The sequence below is a fragment of the Chiroxiphia lanceolata genome, chromosome 9, assembly GCF_009829145.1.
Source record: "Chiroxiphia lanceolata isolate bChiLan1 chromosome 9, bChiLan1.pri, whole genome shotgun sequence".
NCBI classification, from domain to species: domain Eukaryota; kingdom Metazoa; phylum Chordata; class Aves; order Passeriformes; family Pipridae; genus Chiroxiphia; species Chiroxiphia lanceolata.
Window position 1 is genome coordinate 30,070,455 of NC_045645.1, and position 19,201 is coordinate 30,089,655.

Here is a 19,201-nt window from a genome sequence, read left to right on the forward strand (position 1 = left end):
ATGGAACTTATTGACCTTAATAAACCTTCAGGAAGCTGATGAACTTTAATGGAATTTATTAACTGAGAAAGAAATAAATATCATATACTTATCTCTGTTAAAAAAATAAAAAGAAAAAATCAAAGTAGTAAAAAAATATACAAGATTTATAGAATTTAAAGAGGGAGATGATGTTCTTAACTTGGCTAAGCTCCAACTCTGGCCTTCCTCACACTCCCTTCATAGGGCCCTCTTTTATTCCCCCTCTGAGCCTTGAAATTATAGAAGAGAATGCAGTGTCTACTTATTTTTGCTTGCCTTATTCTTTGTAAATCATCACTGGCAACTGTTTTTCCATCCTTAAGCCATTGCAGGTCAGGTGTGGGCACTCCCTGGGCACTGCAGACCAGCTGGATGCTCTCTCCCAGCAGGACACTGACCTCACTCGGCATCTCAGAGCCAATAATGTTGGGAGGAACTGGAAAAGCACAATGGAGGGAAGAGGATTCAGCAGCAGAAACATAACCTGAACTAGAAACAGTCCCACTGCAGTAGCTCAGGAGTGTCAGCATTTAGTGCAGCACCCGGAACAGGTTCTGGGCTCTGGCACAGGTTGCCCAGAGAACCTGTGGCTGCCCCATCCCTGGAAGGATTGACAGGGCTTGGAGCAACCTGGGCTAGTGGAAGGTGTCCCTGCCCATGGCAGGGAGTGGGATGAGATGGGCTTTCAGGTCCCTTCAAACCCAAACCGTTCTGGGATTCTATGATCAAGACCATCATAGTCCTGTTAACAGCCATGCGATTATTCCATCCCAACCACAGCCATTTCTAGCCTGTTTTCTGGTACATTTTGAGCATTTCAAACAATTTCAGTCACATTTACAGCTTCATATTCAATTCCTAGCCTTGGGGAAAACCTGACACGCAGAGGCACAACTAATGGGGATGAGTCATTAGGAACAGAGGAAAACCCAGCCCTGGGACCGCCCCATAGGCTCACAGGTGACTCCAAACACCACAGGAGCCCCCTCAGACCTACATGACCCCCACAGACCTCTTTATTCCCCTTTTTTAACTATTTGTTACTTTTCCCCCCTTATTTTTAACCCATTTTATCTTTACAAGAAAGGAAACTGGGGTAAAAAACACAAGAAATGGATTTAAAAAACTGGAATTAAGGGGGAAAGAGGTCAAAAAGAGAAACTTGAGGGCAAATTGCCGTTTGGGGCCAACTTTGGGCCGTTTTGAGCCCATTCCACAGCTTGGGGGTTATGAGGGGGTGAGAGGGGTGGAGCCAATGGGGCGTGGCCTGACCCTAAAAGGTGGTGAGGAGGCGTGGCCTTAAAAGGCAGGAAGGGGCGGCAGCCATTTTGTGTGTGGCACTGAGGGGGAGCCGCCTGTCCACCATTTTGGGTGTGGAGGCAATTCCATTGTTATTGGAGCTGGGGGGAGCCAAAAGGTATTCCTAAGGGAATTCTGCCAGTATGTCTTTGCTAACTCCTCCCATTTGCTCTGGCAAGAAAGGCAACAGGGTATCACAGCTCCTGAAGCCACCTGTGTGTGGTGCTCTAGAATCCTCCAAAGCTGCTCGGGTGCTCCACAGGAGGAAGGATGTGACCAGGAGCAAACACACACAGCCTGCATGACTGCATTCAAGTTCCACAATCAGAGGTTAAGAATATTCTTTTCCATGCAAATTTCTAGCAGTACAACCCTCTAACCATTTCCCCCCCAGTAACAGATCATAAAAATAATGGTCTGAATTCTCCACTTTCCTACATGTTCATGTTATCTCGGTGCTTCTGGCAGAGATACAGTGTCACACTCACTGAATTTTTGACCAGTTCTGCTCACTGAATCCTCATCCCTCACCTTGGATGGAAAGCACATAGGTTTTCTGAGCTTCTCCCTCCACATTGGAGGCAATACATGTGTAGGTCCCACTGTCCAGGAGCTGGGAGTGAGCGATCTGAAGTTTGCTTCCACCAGACAAAATGTGAACGTCAAGGGAATCCGAGTTTTCTGAAAATATGTAAACAAGTCATCATTGCAAACCAGGCCACGGGGAGCAAACATCTCTTTTGGGAGAAATTCTTTCCTCAAAATTTCCAAACAAAGATTGCAATCAGTTACCAGGACAGTCTGTGTAGAGACAGATGAAGAAGAAACAACCAACAGACAGCAAATAGCACAGTGGTGCCTCAAAGAGGGGAAAACAAGGAGTGAAAAGCATGAAGAGAACGTTTTACCTATTGGTTTTCCATTTTTAAGCCACACTAATGTTGGTGGAGGAATTCCAGTGGCATCACACACAAAGGTGACAGGATTACTGATGGATTCACTGACCAACTCTTGTTCAGGGCCTTCGATACTTGGAGGCACTAGGTATTGAACAGAAGCAAGAAAAATGGTTTGGTTAACAAATACATTTTGTAAACTGGTTCTGAATTGTCTAATCTACAAAGTCTATGGTTTGATACTAACTATTGTAGATAATGCAGAGAGTGCTCACCATAAACATTAAGATGGAAATTTTTATCATCTCGCCCCGCAATATTTATGGCTCTGCACGTGTATTGGCCTGTGTCAGAAACCTAAAATTAAAATATATTCAAAAAGAAATCATTATGGAGTCTGATTTTAATCCTACAGTTTAGAGACACGAACACCCTCCTGTGCTTCTGCCAACTCAAGGTCCTTTTCACAGCAAGAAAGGCCTCCAGCAAACACATCTCCTACCGACAGCAAGTAAAATATACCAACACAGATGAAAATAATTGCCTAACAGTAGCAGAGCAGTGGCAGATGCAGCCTCCCCACGGCCTGGCCTACCTCTGCACCCTTGATGCGCAACGTTTGCCCATCTGCCAAGATCTCCACGTGGGCAGACTCGGAAATGCTGAGCCTGTTCTTGTACCAGGTGATGACCGGGGGTGGGATGGCATTGGACTCGCAGTCCAGCGTCACCGGGGTGCCCACCCGCACGTTCAGCACTGTCAGGGAGGCTCCACTGTGGTCCTTGATGCTTGGGGGCACTGCAGGAGAAGCTCAGAGTTACTTCTGCCTTTGTTTTGTTGAAACAACCCTGTGTTTTCCAAGCAATAGGTATTATTCCAGAAAACAGCAAAAAACAAACCAAGGACAGTTAGGAAACTCTTCTTCTGGCTTTCCCCAGCTTGGTTCCTGGCAATGCAAGTATATTCCCCATCATCTGGTAGCCTGGCTCGGGGGATCTGCAGCGTCCGAGCACCTGAAGCAAAGAGGGAAGGCTGCAGATTTATCCCATGGGGATTGTGTTAATCCCAAATGCTATTTTAAAACTGCAGGTCCAACAGGCTTTATAACTAGTGGCCATGGGCCTTATCAAGACAAACCACACAGAAGTTGAGCCCAAAGGCTGTAGAAATAGCTGAGATTCCTCACCAGGCACAATGAAAGTGTTGGAATTTGAACTGAGAGGTTTTCCATTCTTGAGCCAGTTGAGATCAGGAGGTGGAAAGCCCGTGACCTCACAAGTCAGAGAGATGAAATTATTCACCACCACAGTCAAATTCTCAGGGTTAGAACCAACAACACTTGGAGGAACTGTGGAGAGAAACACACATTAATAGGTTTACACTGCATCAGCAAAGGATATTCCACCAGATCCTGGTTTCCTAAAATAAAGCTGCATTGATGGGTTTCACCAGAGGAAAAAGTCACAAAAATCTCTCACATCCCATGAATGGATCCACTGTTTTTTGGATGCAGCTGGAAATATGACTGAAATCAATCTAATGGTCATTCCAGCTCCTGTAATTCATAAAAATGTCAATTATTTATTTTGCAGTCCTTCTGTGCTTGAGATTTGGGAAGGCTAATGAGCCTCCACAAGGTCCTGACTCATGCCCTCTCAATTTTCCAACACTTGCTGTATGAGGCAGCACAGATCAGATTCACCTTGGCAGGATGTGTAGGGTGACTATCACTCCTTCCTGAATCCTTATTGCTCCTATTCTTCCTGAAGTAGTCCATTTTCTCACGATAGAGAACCCAAAATGATTCCTCCTGCCTCAGTTCAGGGTTGTTCTGTAACCACACAAACCTGTTGTTTAACAGTGAGCTAAGCACTTTTAGAATCCTGGCCTGCACCACTGCTCCAAGGGGTACACTTTTTAAGCTCACAAGTCCCAGTACTTTTAAGTCAAGAACATTTTGACATGTGACCTTTCTACAAGAATGACTTAAAACGAAATAACTGTAAATCTCTTCCTTTTAATAACGCCCAAGGTTTAGTTGCCATGTTTTTGCAGTGGGGATATATAAAACACTTAAGAGGAAAGCAAAAGCATGTTTTTGGCTCTATAGGGTGGAAAAATCATTCCAAAGAACACATGGAATCCTCTTCTTCAAAGACAGAAACGTTGAAGTATTTTGGCCCATCTCCACCCGAAATTCTCCAGCTGTTTGCTGTCACTTGAGTGACACAAACCAGTCATTAAGGCAAGTTTATGGCTCCTCTGGGCACTGGAGAAACAAGGAGTCCATGTAAATGGGGGAATTCAGTCCATATTTTTCAGCTTGGAATAACTGAAGGATATTTCTCTGATAAAGAGTATAAAATGGTTCACTAGACTAAGTGGAGAATTCTGATCTGATGACATTTCATAGTTATTTATATTTATTTACTTTTACAGTTCCTTTGCCACAGATGTGATTCTTGGCAGCGGGTAATTCAATATACAGGGCCAAATTTCAGCTGTCTTGAATGTAACTTACTTAAAAAGTGGGTGATTTCGATTTCTTCAGCAAAAAGCCCCCACAAATAATCTGCATGTGCAGATTTATCTCTATGTGCCCACAGATGCAGTAATGGGCTCAATTATAGCACTCTGGAGGCAAATTACCAACTTATTCTATATTAAGGTTAGAGGTTGAGACTTTAAAACTGGGTGCTTATTTTCAATGTTTTAAAAGGTTTTCTATTAGTTTTATCACTCACCTTGGAGATCAGAAGTGATTTTTCCAACCTCTTAAAGAACACCATCTTTAGTATTTTATTGAAATTTATGAAAGCGGTTCCATTAGAAACACAAAAAAATGCTGGAAATAAGCCTTTTTTTTTGACACTGACAAGACACAGATCATGGTGCTTAGTGATTTCCCTCAGTGCTTCACCCTGTGTGGTCCTTTCCTGAACAACTACACTCTAATTTTTCAAATTAAACTGTATTAAGAATAATAGACCTAAATTGGTAATACTGTTGAGTTAGAATTGAAGCTTCAGGCAAATATTTCTTTTAAGAGAAGAAGATTAGACTACTGTCACTCTAAACAAATATTTTAAAGACAAGAAGATTAAATTAAAACACATATGTCAAGAAAAGGGAAATATTTTGATTTCAATACAAAAGTCACACATCAGAAAATTTGGACAGACACCACTGAAAGAAAGTAACTTCTCAAAGAATGACTCCAGGGCAAATTCTTCCCATGACAACACCATTTTTGGCTAATTGTATCACTGAATAGAAAAAAGGGCTATAAATCTGTGCCATTCAGGACGTAAATTTGCTGTATGCAAATGAGGAAAAGGGGAATTACTGTGCATGAAATAACCTGAATCCTCCCGTTCCTGGGATGCTGGTCCTGCACTGCAGTGAGAGAGAGGACACAGCCCTTGTTTTCTCTCCAGACTGGACCAAGAGGCTCAGCCAGTGGCAGGGAGTGACAAAGGACACCAATCCCATGGAGAAGGCTGGGATACAAGTGTGCAAATCATACTGTGAGAGCAAATAGGGATGGAGCTGCCAGTATTCCCTGGGAGGTTTAACCATGGAATGGTGCACAGGAATTGGTGGGAATAATGCTCCTCTGTTCTGCAGTTCAGGATGGAAAGCCCAACGTGGGGGATGGAGAATGGGCAGAAATAAAAGGGGAAGGTTGGGTTTACTCTGAAATGTTAATTAGAGATGTCCTGGTTTTCTGAAGCTACCAGGAGAGGGAAGGGAAGGTGGTGGAGGTATTATTTTTTTTATGAAAAATGCCCTAATTTCTTGATTGCATTTGTTTTAGACTTCTGGTGCTTAAGGTCAAAATTTATTTTAACTCCACAACAAAACCAAAAACAGAGAACAGAAAGGAACTCAAAGGGCACATTTCTAAAAAGCAACCTTTTACAACGCTGTGTATCTTCATTTAATGCTTTCTAACCATTAATTTCCTTGGAAAATTAATTTTATGAACACATCAAAACAGACTATAATTCAACTTGCTTGTAATTCGTGATGTCAGAGCTCAGCAACCCCCACAGGGTGAGCAGACACAGCCACTACACCAGGCTCCCTCAAAAACAATTCCCACCTTTCTGGAATGCCTCTAAGGACCCAAAGCCATGTGGTATCAAGAGCCACGTGTTGCCAAGGTACTTTAAACTGATCCTTGATTTCTGGTGTGTCAGAATGCCCATCACACCCAGTAAGATGATTTCCTGACATAAAGCCAAGGGTGTGCCTGAGCACTCCAAAACTCACACACCAAGCTGAACTAGTATTTGACAGAAGACAGAAAATTATAGATTATTGTACTTACCATGAACGTTAAGATTAAAATACTTCTTGGCACTTCCAGCTATGTTTTCTGCAATGCAGATGTACCTGCCAGTATCTGTTATTTGGGAATTCAAAATCTAAGGAAAAAAAGAGAACATATGGCTGTGGAACTAACATATAGACAACACTATCAAAGAATCAAACGGGAAGGATTAAGACCAGCTCTCTAATTATTTTGATAGTTGTGGGGTGAAGTCACAGCCCCACAACTGAAGTTTGAGGGTTTTGGAATGTTATAAAGTGTTGGGCTGTTTTCCATGGGAGCAGTGGAGCTAATAAGATAGTTCCCATGGACACAGCCTTGAGCTGCGTGGCTGAGTGAAGGTGCGGGCATTCCTCGGTGTTTTTGTGGGAATATGTGTTGTGTGTGTGGGAAAGTGGAAGTGGGAGAGCTTAATAAAAAGCTGCCTACTGCGCTGGGCAGGCAGACATCTCTCTGGCTCCTCATCCTAGTGTGTGTCTCTTCATCCTAGTGTGTGTGTGTCACGTGTCTTTCTTCCCCCTCAAGGACCAAGGCCTCCGACAGGTACCCAACAACAGATAGTTTCACCCAATTTATCGACAGAAAGGGAAAGTTGTTCAGAATACACTATTTTCTCCACAAAAGTCAATATTATTTTAAACCAAGTGATTTCAATGACTGGCTCACAGCATGACCCCACAAAACAGCTGAGTCTAAGAGAACCCCACGGGAATGAGAAGCAGCACCTGAGGGAGAGGAAGAAGGGACAAAAATTCCTTATGTTTGCAACACCGTGCAGGAGAAAGCAAGGACTGCACACTCAGCAAAACCAAACAGATCTGTGTTTATGGGCAGTTTGGCTTGTGTTTGTGAAGCCAAAAAATCAGTTTTGCACTACAAGCTACCTGTAACCTCCTTCCACTAGACAAAAAGGTGTGTTTGTCATCTTCTGGCAGGAGCTGGCCATCCTTCTGCCAGGTGATGCTTGGAGAGGGGCTCCCACTGGGAACACAGTCCATCACTGCCACCCTGCTCACGAGCACAGTCACCTCCTCAGGCAGGTCACCCTCGGCTCCACTGATGGACGGGGGAGCTGCAGACAGACAGAACACAGTCACTCAGCACCTCTCAGGAGTGCTTCTTAAATCAGACTGGGTTTTCAGAAGGAAGAAGAGAAATCTCCAGAAGGAAGAAGAGAAATCTCCAGAAGGAAGAAGAGAAATCTCCAGTGAATCCAGTGAAAGATAAAAACACCCCAGGAGTAGTTCAGCTGGAACAACTCAGTATAACTCAAAGGACTGCAGCACAACTACATTTATTCACAGCAGCCAGGAAGAAATAGAGATGAAAACTCATTTTCCAGTTAGCCCATCATGCTCTTTGCTATCAAAATAAAAGTTGATTTCCGAGGTATAACCCCTTCACAACAATAAATCCATATTTTCAGTGGCATACACAGCAATGGAGGTAAAGAAATATGTTTCCCAAGGCCAAAACCTTGAGTGCATCAATGGACAGAGCAGATGGTCGACACAGTTGTGCAGGCATTCTTTGATCTGAACCCTCAATTCCCTTCAGCCTTTGGGAGTTCTGCAGGTATTTTAGAAAATGATGACCAAAATAGAGAGGAAAGCCTTGGTCAGAGTTTTCAATGGGAAGATGGAGAAGGAACAAGAGATACCAAGATAAAACCTGGATTTCTACCTACACTTTTCTTTCTGGTGAAGGGTGAGAGGGGTAACAATGGAGTACCTATAATAATAACAACCTAGAAACATTTTGAGCTAACAACATTTTCACACAATTCTGTGTAGTTCTACAACTCCAGCACCCTAAACTTGTCGATTCAATAGTTTACAAATACACAGACGTTAAAAACGTGAAGGAAACCTGGCCTACAACGCTCCCTTAGTGAGCAGAGAACTCTTTTTTGCCACTAGGAGGAGAAGGGGAAGCAGGGGAGCTCACAGAGCACGTGGACGTGGTAGTGGATGGAGTCCTGCCCGGCCTCGTTCTCCGCCACACACGTGTACGTCCCGGTGTCACCGGGCTGGGCCCGCGGGATCTGCAGCACTCGGCCTCCTGCAAGCAACACACACCAGGGAACTCCATCATTCCCACACCACGGCCCACCAGAGACATGAGCCAGCAAATTTATGAATGGTCAAGCATTTGTTCTGAATTAAAAGTAACTAAAGGCTTTTATTTCGCAGCTACTTTTTTCTACTGGCAGATCCTTGGAATTGAGCCATGTTCATAGTGAAATGTTAGAAAAGAGCAATTAATTCCATAGAAAGGAGTAACATTCTGCAGCAATTTGCAGCCAGGCATTATTCTTCCATCAAGAAGAGAAATATTTGTCAGTTAGACGGCACAGAATAGGCAAAAGGAAATATAAGCACAGAATATTCTGTTCCAAAAGATTCACTTGTAAGCTTAAAGGTACTTTTCACTCTATCCCTCATTAAAGCATTGCCACATAAATCACTTCAGAAGGAGAGGACATCTTAGGAACACGTTCTGGGAGTGGCTGTCATTGCTCTCCCAACAGATGAGCAAGGGGGACAAGAAGGCATTACCCTCTTACCACTGCCCTTCTTTACACCCCCCATCCCAAAGCAGCTCTGCACAGCAAGACTCCCAGGACTACAGGCAGCCCTTCCCCTTGCCCACATGACATTAAGTAGGAGCTCATGGCCATTTTTCTGCTGGAAACATGATTTCCATGCCTCACTGCTTGGTTACAAGGCCTTTCTACTCCAATTACAATTTTGTCAAAGTAAATTTAATAAGGAAATAAATCAGGAACACATCAGAGAGAAGGTATTGCTGTATTTTATTTCTCAGCACATGGAAGTGTTTCAGGCCAGATTGGATAGGATCTGGAGCAAGCTAGTCCAGTGGAAGGTGTCCCTGTCCATGGCAGGGGGTGGAATGAGATGAGCTTTCAGGTCCCTTCCAACCCAAACCACTCTGGGATTCTGTGATTCTCTATAAAAGTTAAATGGTGACCTTCACACCATTTTAGTGACTACTTTTTTTAAATAAAAGGAAACAGCTTAAGGCCAAGGACTGGAGAGAAACATTTCCAGCCAACAAAGTCTGAAAAGAACATTAAAGGAATGTTCTGAAAGGGAAAAGTGTGTTATCACTATACAAATACCAGCACTAAGGCCATTTCTTCATCATAGTATCCCAGAATGGTTTGGGACAGAAGGGACCTTAAAGCCCATCCAGTTCCACCCCCTGCCCTGGGGGTGGAACACCTTCCACCAGCCCAGGTTGCTCCAAGCCCCGTCCAACCTGGCCTTGGACACTTCCAGGGATCCAGGGGCAGCCACAGCTTCTCTGGGCAACCTGTGCCAGGGCCTCCCCACACTCACAGGGAAGGATTCCTTCCCAATGTCCCATCTAACCCTGCCCTGTGGCAGTGGGAATCCATTCCCCCTTGTCCTGTCCCTCTATCCCTTGCAAACAGTCTCTCTCCATCTTTCCTGTAGCCCCTACAGGCACTGCAAGGCCACAGTCAGGTCACCCTGAAGCTTCTCTCTTCCACACTGGACAATCCCAATTCCCCCAGGCTCTCCTCCCAGCAGAGCTGCCCCATCCCTGCTCACCTTGGTGGCCTCAGGTCAGAGAGGGCCATTTGAACACCCACCTGGCAGGATGAGCACTTTGTCACTGGAGCTCAGGGCAGAGCCATCCTTGTACCAGGTGAGCACGGGAGGGGGGACAGCGTTGGTCTCACAGTACAGGGAGAGGGGGTTGTTCACAATCACATCTTTGCTTTCTCCAACTCTTCCCCCATCCACTGTGTTCCCAGCTTCCCATTCCCTGTAAGGCTTTTGGAAACTAGGAGGGACTACAACAAAGGAGAAGAAAAACGGTCACATTTTGCAGCAGAAATGGTGAGTTTTAAAGTCAAGAATTGAAACATTAAATAAAAGCAATAAAAAAAATAACTGTATTAAATCAACTCTTCACCCCAAAATAAAAGTTACCGAGGAAAATTCTAGTTCTTCTCATCAGAATGAACAACTGAGCAATCTACTGAGCATTTTCTGAAGACTAATAAGTAACAGTGTAAGAAGACCTGCTACCAAACCCAGAGGACATCAATCAACACCACCACTTAAACAATAAGGTATCTGGTTTCACTCAAGTTCTCATTTTGTCTAAATTTTCAGAAATTACTCATGATTGTTTTCTTGTATTCACACAGAGTGTGTAGGCCAATGGAATGCTGATGTCTGGGGCCTCTAAATACTACTCAGTAGAAAGAAATAAAACATGATGTCTTAGTTTGAGTTAAACAAAAATCTTTTCTTGTCATTAGAGGAAGACCAGAGTTGTTATGTCATTCCAATGACTTCTGAAAAGCTCGATTTTTCACAACATATAAAAGAATAATCAAATACTGTATAAAGATCAGCAAAATATACATGAAATAAAAATCACAGAAAAGACAAAAGTATTGGATTAGACCAAACAGGGGTAAATGATATAAAACTATAAATTCCAGCATCTCAGGAGATTAGAAAAGGAGGTTAGCAGAAGAATTTGATTCTCTTGTCACCTTGTATATTGACATCAAACTCCAGCTCATCCTCCCCAGCAATGTTGGAGGCCAGACACGTGTAACGCCCGGTGTCGGACACTTGGGCCTCCTTGATGTGCAGAGTTTGGCCACTGGCCTGGATCAGGACATGGTCATCTGCCTTAAGTGGCTGTAACGGAATTTTATATGAAAATTAATACCTAGTAAAACACACACTAGAAATAGCCATATTTGTGGAAGTAATATGAGTAAACTTGATCGAGCTCCAAGGTCCTGGAGGTAATTTTCTTTTCATGGTTGTCAGAAACTGCATCTTCACCCTGACTGGGGTGGCTGGTCTGCTCAAGGATGGGGGTTTACATCACTCCTAACCCCAGTCAAGATGCTGCTGAGAAGAGTGATGCCATCCCCACCAGGGCTCTCCTGACATTGGACTAAATCAGGCTGATCCAACCCCTGAACTCACTGGTCAGGTCAATGAGCTGATGGGAGATCTACATGTGGAAAACCAGCAGTGTTCTGTGAGGTGAACAGCTGGATGTGACTCACCCTACTGGACCTGCTGCCCAGCAGGGACACGGTGTGAACATGAAAGGACAGAGCAGCAGCACAGAGACACAGCACTGCATGCTACTGTCCCTGAAGACACATCACATGGGACAGCAGGGACTGCACTGACACAGCCTGTCTGCCTCAGGGCTGAAAACAGGACACCTCAGGTATGCATCAGCATCAGCAACCTGGGCTAGTGGAAGGCGTCCCTGCCCAGGGCAGGGGTTGGAACTGCATGAGCTTCAAGGTCCCTTCCAACCCAAACCATTCTGGGATCCCACATTTCCATGGTTATGGAGCTGAACTCTCAGCCTGCAGGGGACAGTTCAGTCAGTCCATGATGGGAGTGAAAGCCATTCAGCCGGGGCAGCCTAAGGAGAAGCAGCTGCTGTGCCAGTGGCAGCCACCTGTGGAGAGCCACTGCTTTTAGGGACCTCTCAACCCCTCCAACGTAATTTTTCCTTGGCAATCCAATCAGTACTCCCAGGAGATCCCAGAATTACAGTGCATGCTTGAATGAACCCGAGGGTGTCCCCACAGTCTCCCTGTGACTCCAGGCTGTTTCCACGTGCTCGGTGAATCCAGGAATTGCTGATTCCATGATGATTACCCTACCACGAAGAGCTAAAGCAAGAGATTATCTCTCCTCTCTTACGGGAGTTGCACCATTTCTTTCTCTTTATTTATGAGGTGTTTGAGTGGGGCCCTGTGCCCTGCCCTCCCCAGCTGTGCCGCTCCGTTCGGACACCGCTGTGTGCGGCAGGAATCGCGCCTCGCCCTCACCGAGGGGACACACCCTCCTGTGGCTTTGTGAGCTCTGCCAGGACCAACGGGGAGGTTCTCTGCAACTTCTGCAAGGGCAGCACTTGAGGGAACCATCTGTAACACGGTCTTTGGGGTTTTACACAACAGCCAAGGGACTTGTGGTAATATGTGGGATGCTCCTGCCAGGCAGGGCCCTCCCTCTTTATAACACAGCCCAGTGGAAGGCCTGGAAACTCCAGCACTGGTGGCTCAGGGCACTGCCAGGCACCCAAAAAAAAGCAAGGATGTGCATTGGCAGAGGTCTGGCCCACAGCAAACACCCCAAGATGTGTGAGGGGTGATGCTGCCAGCAGGAAGGGGGGAAGTGCCAGTGAGTTGCTGGTTAAGAGAGACAAGGAATACAAACTGTGTCTGCACAAAATCCCCCTGGGAAGGAAGGAAGTTTGTGACTGGCCTGTCCATCCTTGTACCAGCTGATGGCAGCAGCAGGAACAGCCTGAGCTTCACACTCCAGGGTCAGGCTGTGGTTCACTTTGATCTTCACTTCCTTGGGGGAGAGCCCTGTCCCTGAGACATCCCCTCTGGTAATGGTGGGGGGAACTGCACAAAAACAAAGGGAGAGACTGTCCTGACTTACTGTCTGCTGCAGCATTTCAGAATTAACCAGACAAAGGCAAAGCCTGGATGATAACCTCAGGGAAAGCAAGTTCCCTTATATAAACTGCCTCTTGCCCACAGCCAAATTCTCATTTTTATATATAAAGATATATATGTATGCATTTTCAACCATTTTTAGTACATTTATTATATGTAAGAATATATAAAACCGTGTTCAACACTTTTAAACCTGACTACAGTTTACCTAACTACAGCACTTCATTATGTGCCTGGCTTGAATGCCATAAAGTTCAGGCTATTGTAATCATTAAAAAGCATTTTAATGGAAACTAATATTCCCAGAAACACATGTTTGAACTGAAGTCCACACTCAAAGTAGCTGGTCAAAACTCAACATTTCCACTCCACTGAAACCCCAGTGTTGCAAAATGTTGTTTCCTTCTGAATCAGAAGGAAACCAGAACATTTCAAAATTGTTCAGCTGCCCCCCAGCCTGGTCTCATAATATCTTTTAAATTATTTTGGATGCTTTCAAAGCATTTTCCACTCTTTTTTTTTTTCCCCAACTGGAAATTTTAAACTCTCCCTAATGCTTACAGAACCCTAATAACTGACAGTTGCAATGGCACTTGGGGCTGGGGGGCTTTACGTTGCTACATAGCTATGCTTCAGTAATGAACTCTTCTGTCATCTTCTTATTATTCCAAATCCAATGGCGCCTTAATAGGGACTTAGTGTAATTAAAATAACAGGATGGTTACTGTAAGGGAGCAAACCAACTCCAATTCAGACTAGGAAATTAAAAAAAAAGGTAAAAATCATGGTTGACTGAGCTCATAATGAAGACTTTGAGCATTAAAATTGAGTATTAGGCACAGATGCTCAAAGGACAATGTGCTGACAGGACGCCTGGAAAGGGAAAGCTGTTGTGCATGTGGAATTTTATGGAAGGATATAAAAATAGTATCCTCCTGTTTCACCTTACTCGAGAAAGTTTCCCAATAGGTGTTATGGGTCCCCTCCCCTACTGTCTTTCTAAAACAGTTTCTGTGCTCAGGGGATTCTCTGCTCACATCTCCCATTGTGCTGCACAGGTCTGATCTGAAAATCAGTACCAAAAAAAGCATTCCAGAAGGACCTGCAGTTGAGTGTTCCTTCCATCTCCTCCCCCTGAGTGGTACAAAGGCTTTTAGCCCAACAGCAGCATTGCAAAGGATGCAACAGCAAACTTTTCTAGTGTCTCTCCTCCAGCAATGCCACGGGCCAATGCAGATGTTTGCTTAGCAAAGCCACTAATAGAAAACTTTGTATTCACCAGGACAGGAACAGTGCAATGGGGGAAACAGAAGAATGAAAACAAAACAAAACAAAACAACAAAAACAAACAAACAAACAAAAAATAAATTAAAAAAAAGGAAGTATTTCCATACTGTAGACTTTCACTTCATAGTCCTTTGAGGTCTCTCCAGCCTCGTTGCTGGCTGTACAGGTGTAAGTGCCAGCACTGTCCTCCTGGGCACTCAGGATCTGCAGGGTTCTCCCACCTGCCAAGAGACACCAAGCTTTAATAGCACCTCCTCCTGCTTCCCAATTATAGAAATACTTTCTGCAGCATATTCTCACCCCTTTTGTCCAAACTGTGCCCTTAGATGAGCAGGAAACCCTGTCTGCTTACCACCATGTGTACCAAAGGAGTACATCATTCAGGGAAGTGCTGTGGATCACAGCTCCTGTTATTTATAGATTCCTGGAAAATCTGTTAACACAGTTCTGTACACAAAATTCCTTGAAGATATTTAGACAGGGTTCATTCTTCCTCTGAGCACTTGTAGTTAACAAGGCTGAAGTACTTGCTCATCTACATTACTCCAGAGTTACCGGTGACGCTTGTTCCAGTTCTGCACCTCCATGGATGTGCCAGGCAAGAGTTACTCCACAAATTTAAAATGGCTAACTATTAATCACCTAGAAAAATGCCACCTCGTTCTATTTACTAATGCTGTCATTTAGATCTTTGTCCCTCTAATTTCCACACTTAATTGCAAGTTATTTATATTCATTATTAACTCATATGAATTTTGCCATCACTTGGCTTTATGGAACAAAAGAATAAATACCTGAGAACAAATAAAATACAAATAAATAATCAGTTAATTGTGAAGCACCCAAAAATATTGGAATGGGAAGTGCTACAAAAGTACAAACATAGATTCACAAAATTATTTGAGTGGGAAGGGACCTTAAAAATCACCCAGTGCCACCCCCTGCCATGGGCAGGGACACCTTCCACTGTCCCAGGTTGCTCCAAGCCCCGTCCAACCTGGCCTTGGACATTTCCAGGGATGAGGCAGCCACAGCTTCTCTGGGCAACCTGGGCCAGTGCATTGCACTTAAAAGAAATATATCCTCTGATTTTTCACAGAAGTCTAACAAAAACCAAAACGCTAAAAGAATAACCTGTAATGCTATTTCTCAATAACAACAAGAAGTTTACCTGGCAGAATGCGGATATTTCTGTTGGATTCTAAGGGATTCCCATCCTTCAGCCAGGTGATGGTAGCTGGAGGGTAGGAATAAGCCTCACAGAGCAGGGAGGTGGGGCTGTTGAGCATGATGGTGACACTTTCTGCATTCCCTTGGCTGTCTGCACCCACGATGCTTGGAGCCACTAGGAACAACAAATCATTAACCATAGGAAGGGCCTCTCTGAGCAGCCAATTTTCTGGTCCCTGGTCAGTCGAGGAATCTGGCTGCAGCCTCAGCTAGCTGGGAGGCATTCCTACAAGGAGCACTGAAACCCAGGGGCAGACAACACTCAGCTGCTTTAATGTTTTGTCCTGGACTCAGCAGTGATTCCAAGTCAGTGCAGTGCATCCCCCCATTCCTTTGTCAAGCACAAGTCACCAGGAATTCAGCCACCACTCCTTGTGAGCAGCTGGCAGAGCTGCTGCTTGATGATCCTGGAAGGAGGGGTGAGCCTGGGAATCCAGGCTATGGAAAACAAACTGGCCATTGTTTGCTCTTGGTTGTGCAATAGCCCTCATGGAAAAAACAAAGAGAACTGCAGATGGTTACAGCTTTTTTGCAGAGATCACAATCTGAAGGGCTCTTCAGATGTTCCTTCCTTGACTCACAATAAGCCAATGTGCTGTCCTGCCCATTCCACAGGGATGATATCCCGTTATGGTTCCCTATTTTCCAGCTCTGTGCTGTCTGAGGGGCAGCACTGGTGTTTCTATTGAACCACTATCAGTTCCTAAGCTATACAATTGTCACTGTGGACAGGTGACTTGCACATTGCTGTCAGTAAAGCACTACACAACTGCAGTGGGATTATCTTTCCTCCTGAGATGGCTGTTCCTGGCAGGAGCCAGCCCAGGTCCTTACCCAGCACATTCAGGTTGTAGGTTTTGCTCCTGTCCCCGGCAGCGTTGGATGCCACACACGTGTATCGCCCGGTGTCGCTGACCTGGGCGTTGGAGATCTGCAGCAAACGCCCCCCAGACAGAGCCCTGTGCTCCCCATCCTCAGGCACAGGCTGCCCATCCTTCAGCCAGCTGATCTGTGGCACTGGGCTCCCTTAGGGCAGGAAAGAAAGCGGCAGATATAACCTCCAGGATATGCCAAGATTTCTGAGAAACACAAAAATACAGTTTCAGGTGCCCTTTTAAAACACACCCTGTGGGGAGATGCTTTGGAACATGCATTCTGAAGACTTTGAACCTCCTCTGAAATTCCACAGGCTTTTGGAGAAGAAATACCACAGTAACTACCCTCTTGGTTTCATTTTATGCAACCTTTACAAGGAGTGCTTAGTCCTGCTCTAAGCACCAGGGTTAAATCTGAGATTTAAAAATTCCACTCAACTGAAAATTCCATTAAGAAGATGATGTTCAGCACCAAAAGTGACGGACACCATGGGTTTGATGAGCAAAGATAAGTAATAGAGTGTTCTTTTACCTGTCACTTCACACGTCAGGGTAACTGTGTGCTTCTCTTTCACTCTCACATCCTCCAGTTTGTTTTCCCCCACGATCCCTGGAGGCACTGCAAACAGGCAGGGACACAACAGCACCATGGGTTACTCACAACATTGAAACACAACAGGCTGCCTGATGATCCTGGCAGGAGGGACCAGCCTGAGAATCCAGGATGTGGAAAACAAACTCACCACTGTTTGTGTTTGGTTGTACGATCATTGTCATAAAAAACAAAGAGCAATACAACAGATTCCCAACAAGTGGATGCTGTGTAAAGGCACACCTGTGTTTTATGCAAATACAGCTAATTCCATGCAGGAATAAACAAACTATGTAGGTCTAAAGGCATCTTGCTGTGGTACAAACTACCTTTCTCTAAGGAAATGGAAGATAAAACCCTTAAAATACCTATCCCACCCCAACTCTGGGCAAGGCAACTCTTACTGTATGGTTGACCTGGATGATGTTTCCAAGTAATCCTGATCAACATGTGCTTTTGGATGGGGGAGGACAGATTATTAAGGTGTGGTGGTGAAGAGCTGAGATCAGCTATTTCTTTTAAACAGAGGCATCAGTAGACTGAGGCCAAAAGAAAGTGGCACTACAAATCAAAGCAGGCAGGGAGTACAACAGGCTGAAAAGGAGACTTAGAAGAAAGCAAGCTCAGTCTCCATGGGATTTTGGGAAGTTTATTCACAAGAATGCCACACTAAGGAGACAGATTTATACTTTAATAACCCTACAAAATGCAAACTTTCATAGATAGAAGACCTAAAGAGAGAAGAATTAAAATACATTCAGCACCATATCTGTGATCTAGTTGGAAGCCAAACTTTTATAAAAATAAGAATTATGGGAATATGCAGAATTCACTGTCAACAGAGAAAAATAATGTTACACCAGATTGCTGATACTTATGAAGGGTTCAAACTGGAGTGAAGGAAACAGATGGGGACAAAACATAACTTAAAATCCTGAAGTTAAGGACTTAAGTCGGGCCAGATGTTACTGTTCATAAACAAACACAGCAACTCATGCTTTGGTCCCAAAATAATACAGTAATATGTCAACACATATGAATTTCAAAAACACAGCAAAGCCACACCGAACCTTTTTCAAATATTGTGCTTATTACACCAAGCTCTCCCTGCAAACTGCTGCACCTCCTCCAACAATCCAGAGAACCAGAGAACCCCTGGCATGTCCCTGTACAGTTCCCAGTGACAGTGAGGTGGTGAGGATTCTGTGCCACCATCAGCCCACATTTCAGTAACCTTCCTCTAGAAAGACAAAGGAATTTTTGGGGGGAGGGAAGAGAAGACTGAACAATGGAATTTTCCACTTGAAATCAGTTTCACTGAGCATTTTTCTTCAAGGCAAACAAAGCCTATGCAACAGAGGTTCCCAGAACCCTCAAGAACACCCTGCTACTAAAACCCTCCAAAGAAAACAGTCAGACAATGAATGCTCTCCAGTGTTTATCCATCTCTTCCATTCTACCACACTTACACTTCCATGAGCTCATCAAATAAACATGAACTGACATGAATGGGAGTTATCATGTACAGGCTGACTGTGCCTGAGTCAGCTGAAGGCAAGGGGGGCTGGTGGTGCTCAGCACCTCAGGGAGAAGAAAAATGATACACAGAAATGCTGTAAGACAACCTGCATCAGGCCTAAGAGTTGCTGATAAAAACGACAAACAGTTACTAAAACAAAAAGCTGTGTTTTCTGGGAAACATAGTGGTTTTTAAAACTAAGCAATGTCACCAAATTGCACAATAATGGTTCCAAATAGCCTCTAAAGAGCCTGCTGGACCACTCCTAGCCTAAATACGTCAGCAGACATATTTAGAGACCAACCCATTGGTCTCTATCCTTTGTCATACTGAAGGCTCTACTGACTGAAGGTTTGCACTGTATTAGTTTGGATTGTTGATCCTGGAGAAGAGAAAGATCCAGGGTGACCCTGGAGTGCCTTCCAGTGCCTAAAGGGGCACTCCCCTAAAGATTGCTGGAGAGGGACTCCGGACAAGGGGGAATGGCTTCCCACTGCCACAGGACAGGGTTAGATGGGACACTGGGAAAGAATTCTTCCCCGTGAGGGTGGGGAGGCCCTGGCACAGGTTGCCCTGTAAGTGTCCAAGGCCAGGTTGGATTCCCTTGGAGCAACCTGGGCTGGTGGAAGGTGTCCCTG

At 44.6% G+C, this 19,201-nt stretch overlaps 1 protein-coding gene across 1 annotated transcript in view; it reads right to left on the reverse strand.

Moving 5' to 3' along the window:
• The window catches only part of HMCN1 (hemicentin 1), a 162,819-nt gene that overhangs the window by 40,691 nt on the left and 102,927 nt on the right, over positions 1-19,201 (reverse strand). Inside the window, 17 exon segments of the mRNA XM_032697092.1 lie at positions 298-457; positions 1,852-2,001; positions 2,229-2,360; positions 2,492-2,573; positions 2,812-3,014; positions 3,116-3,229; positions 3,403-3,564; positions 6,550-6,646; positions 7,437-7,624; positions 8,500-8,613; positions 10,190-10,393; positions 11,108-11,258; positions 12,861-13,006; positions 14,455-14,568; positions 15,519-15,692; positions 16,412-16,603; positions 16,985-17,071. Of these exon segments, the coding sequence (XP_032552983.1) occupies positions 298-457; positions 1,852-2,001; positions 2,229-2,360; positions 2,492-2,573; positions 2,812-3,014; positions 3,116-3,229; positions 3,403-3,564; positions 6,550-6,646; positions 7,437-7,624; positions 8,500-8,613; positions 10,190-10,393; positions 11,108-11,258; positions 12,861-13,006; positions 14,455-14,568; positions 15,519-15,692; positions 16,412-16,603; positions 16,985-17,071 (2,470 nt within the window).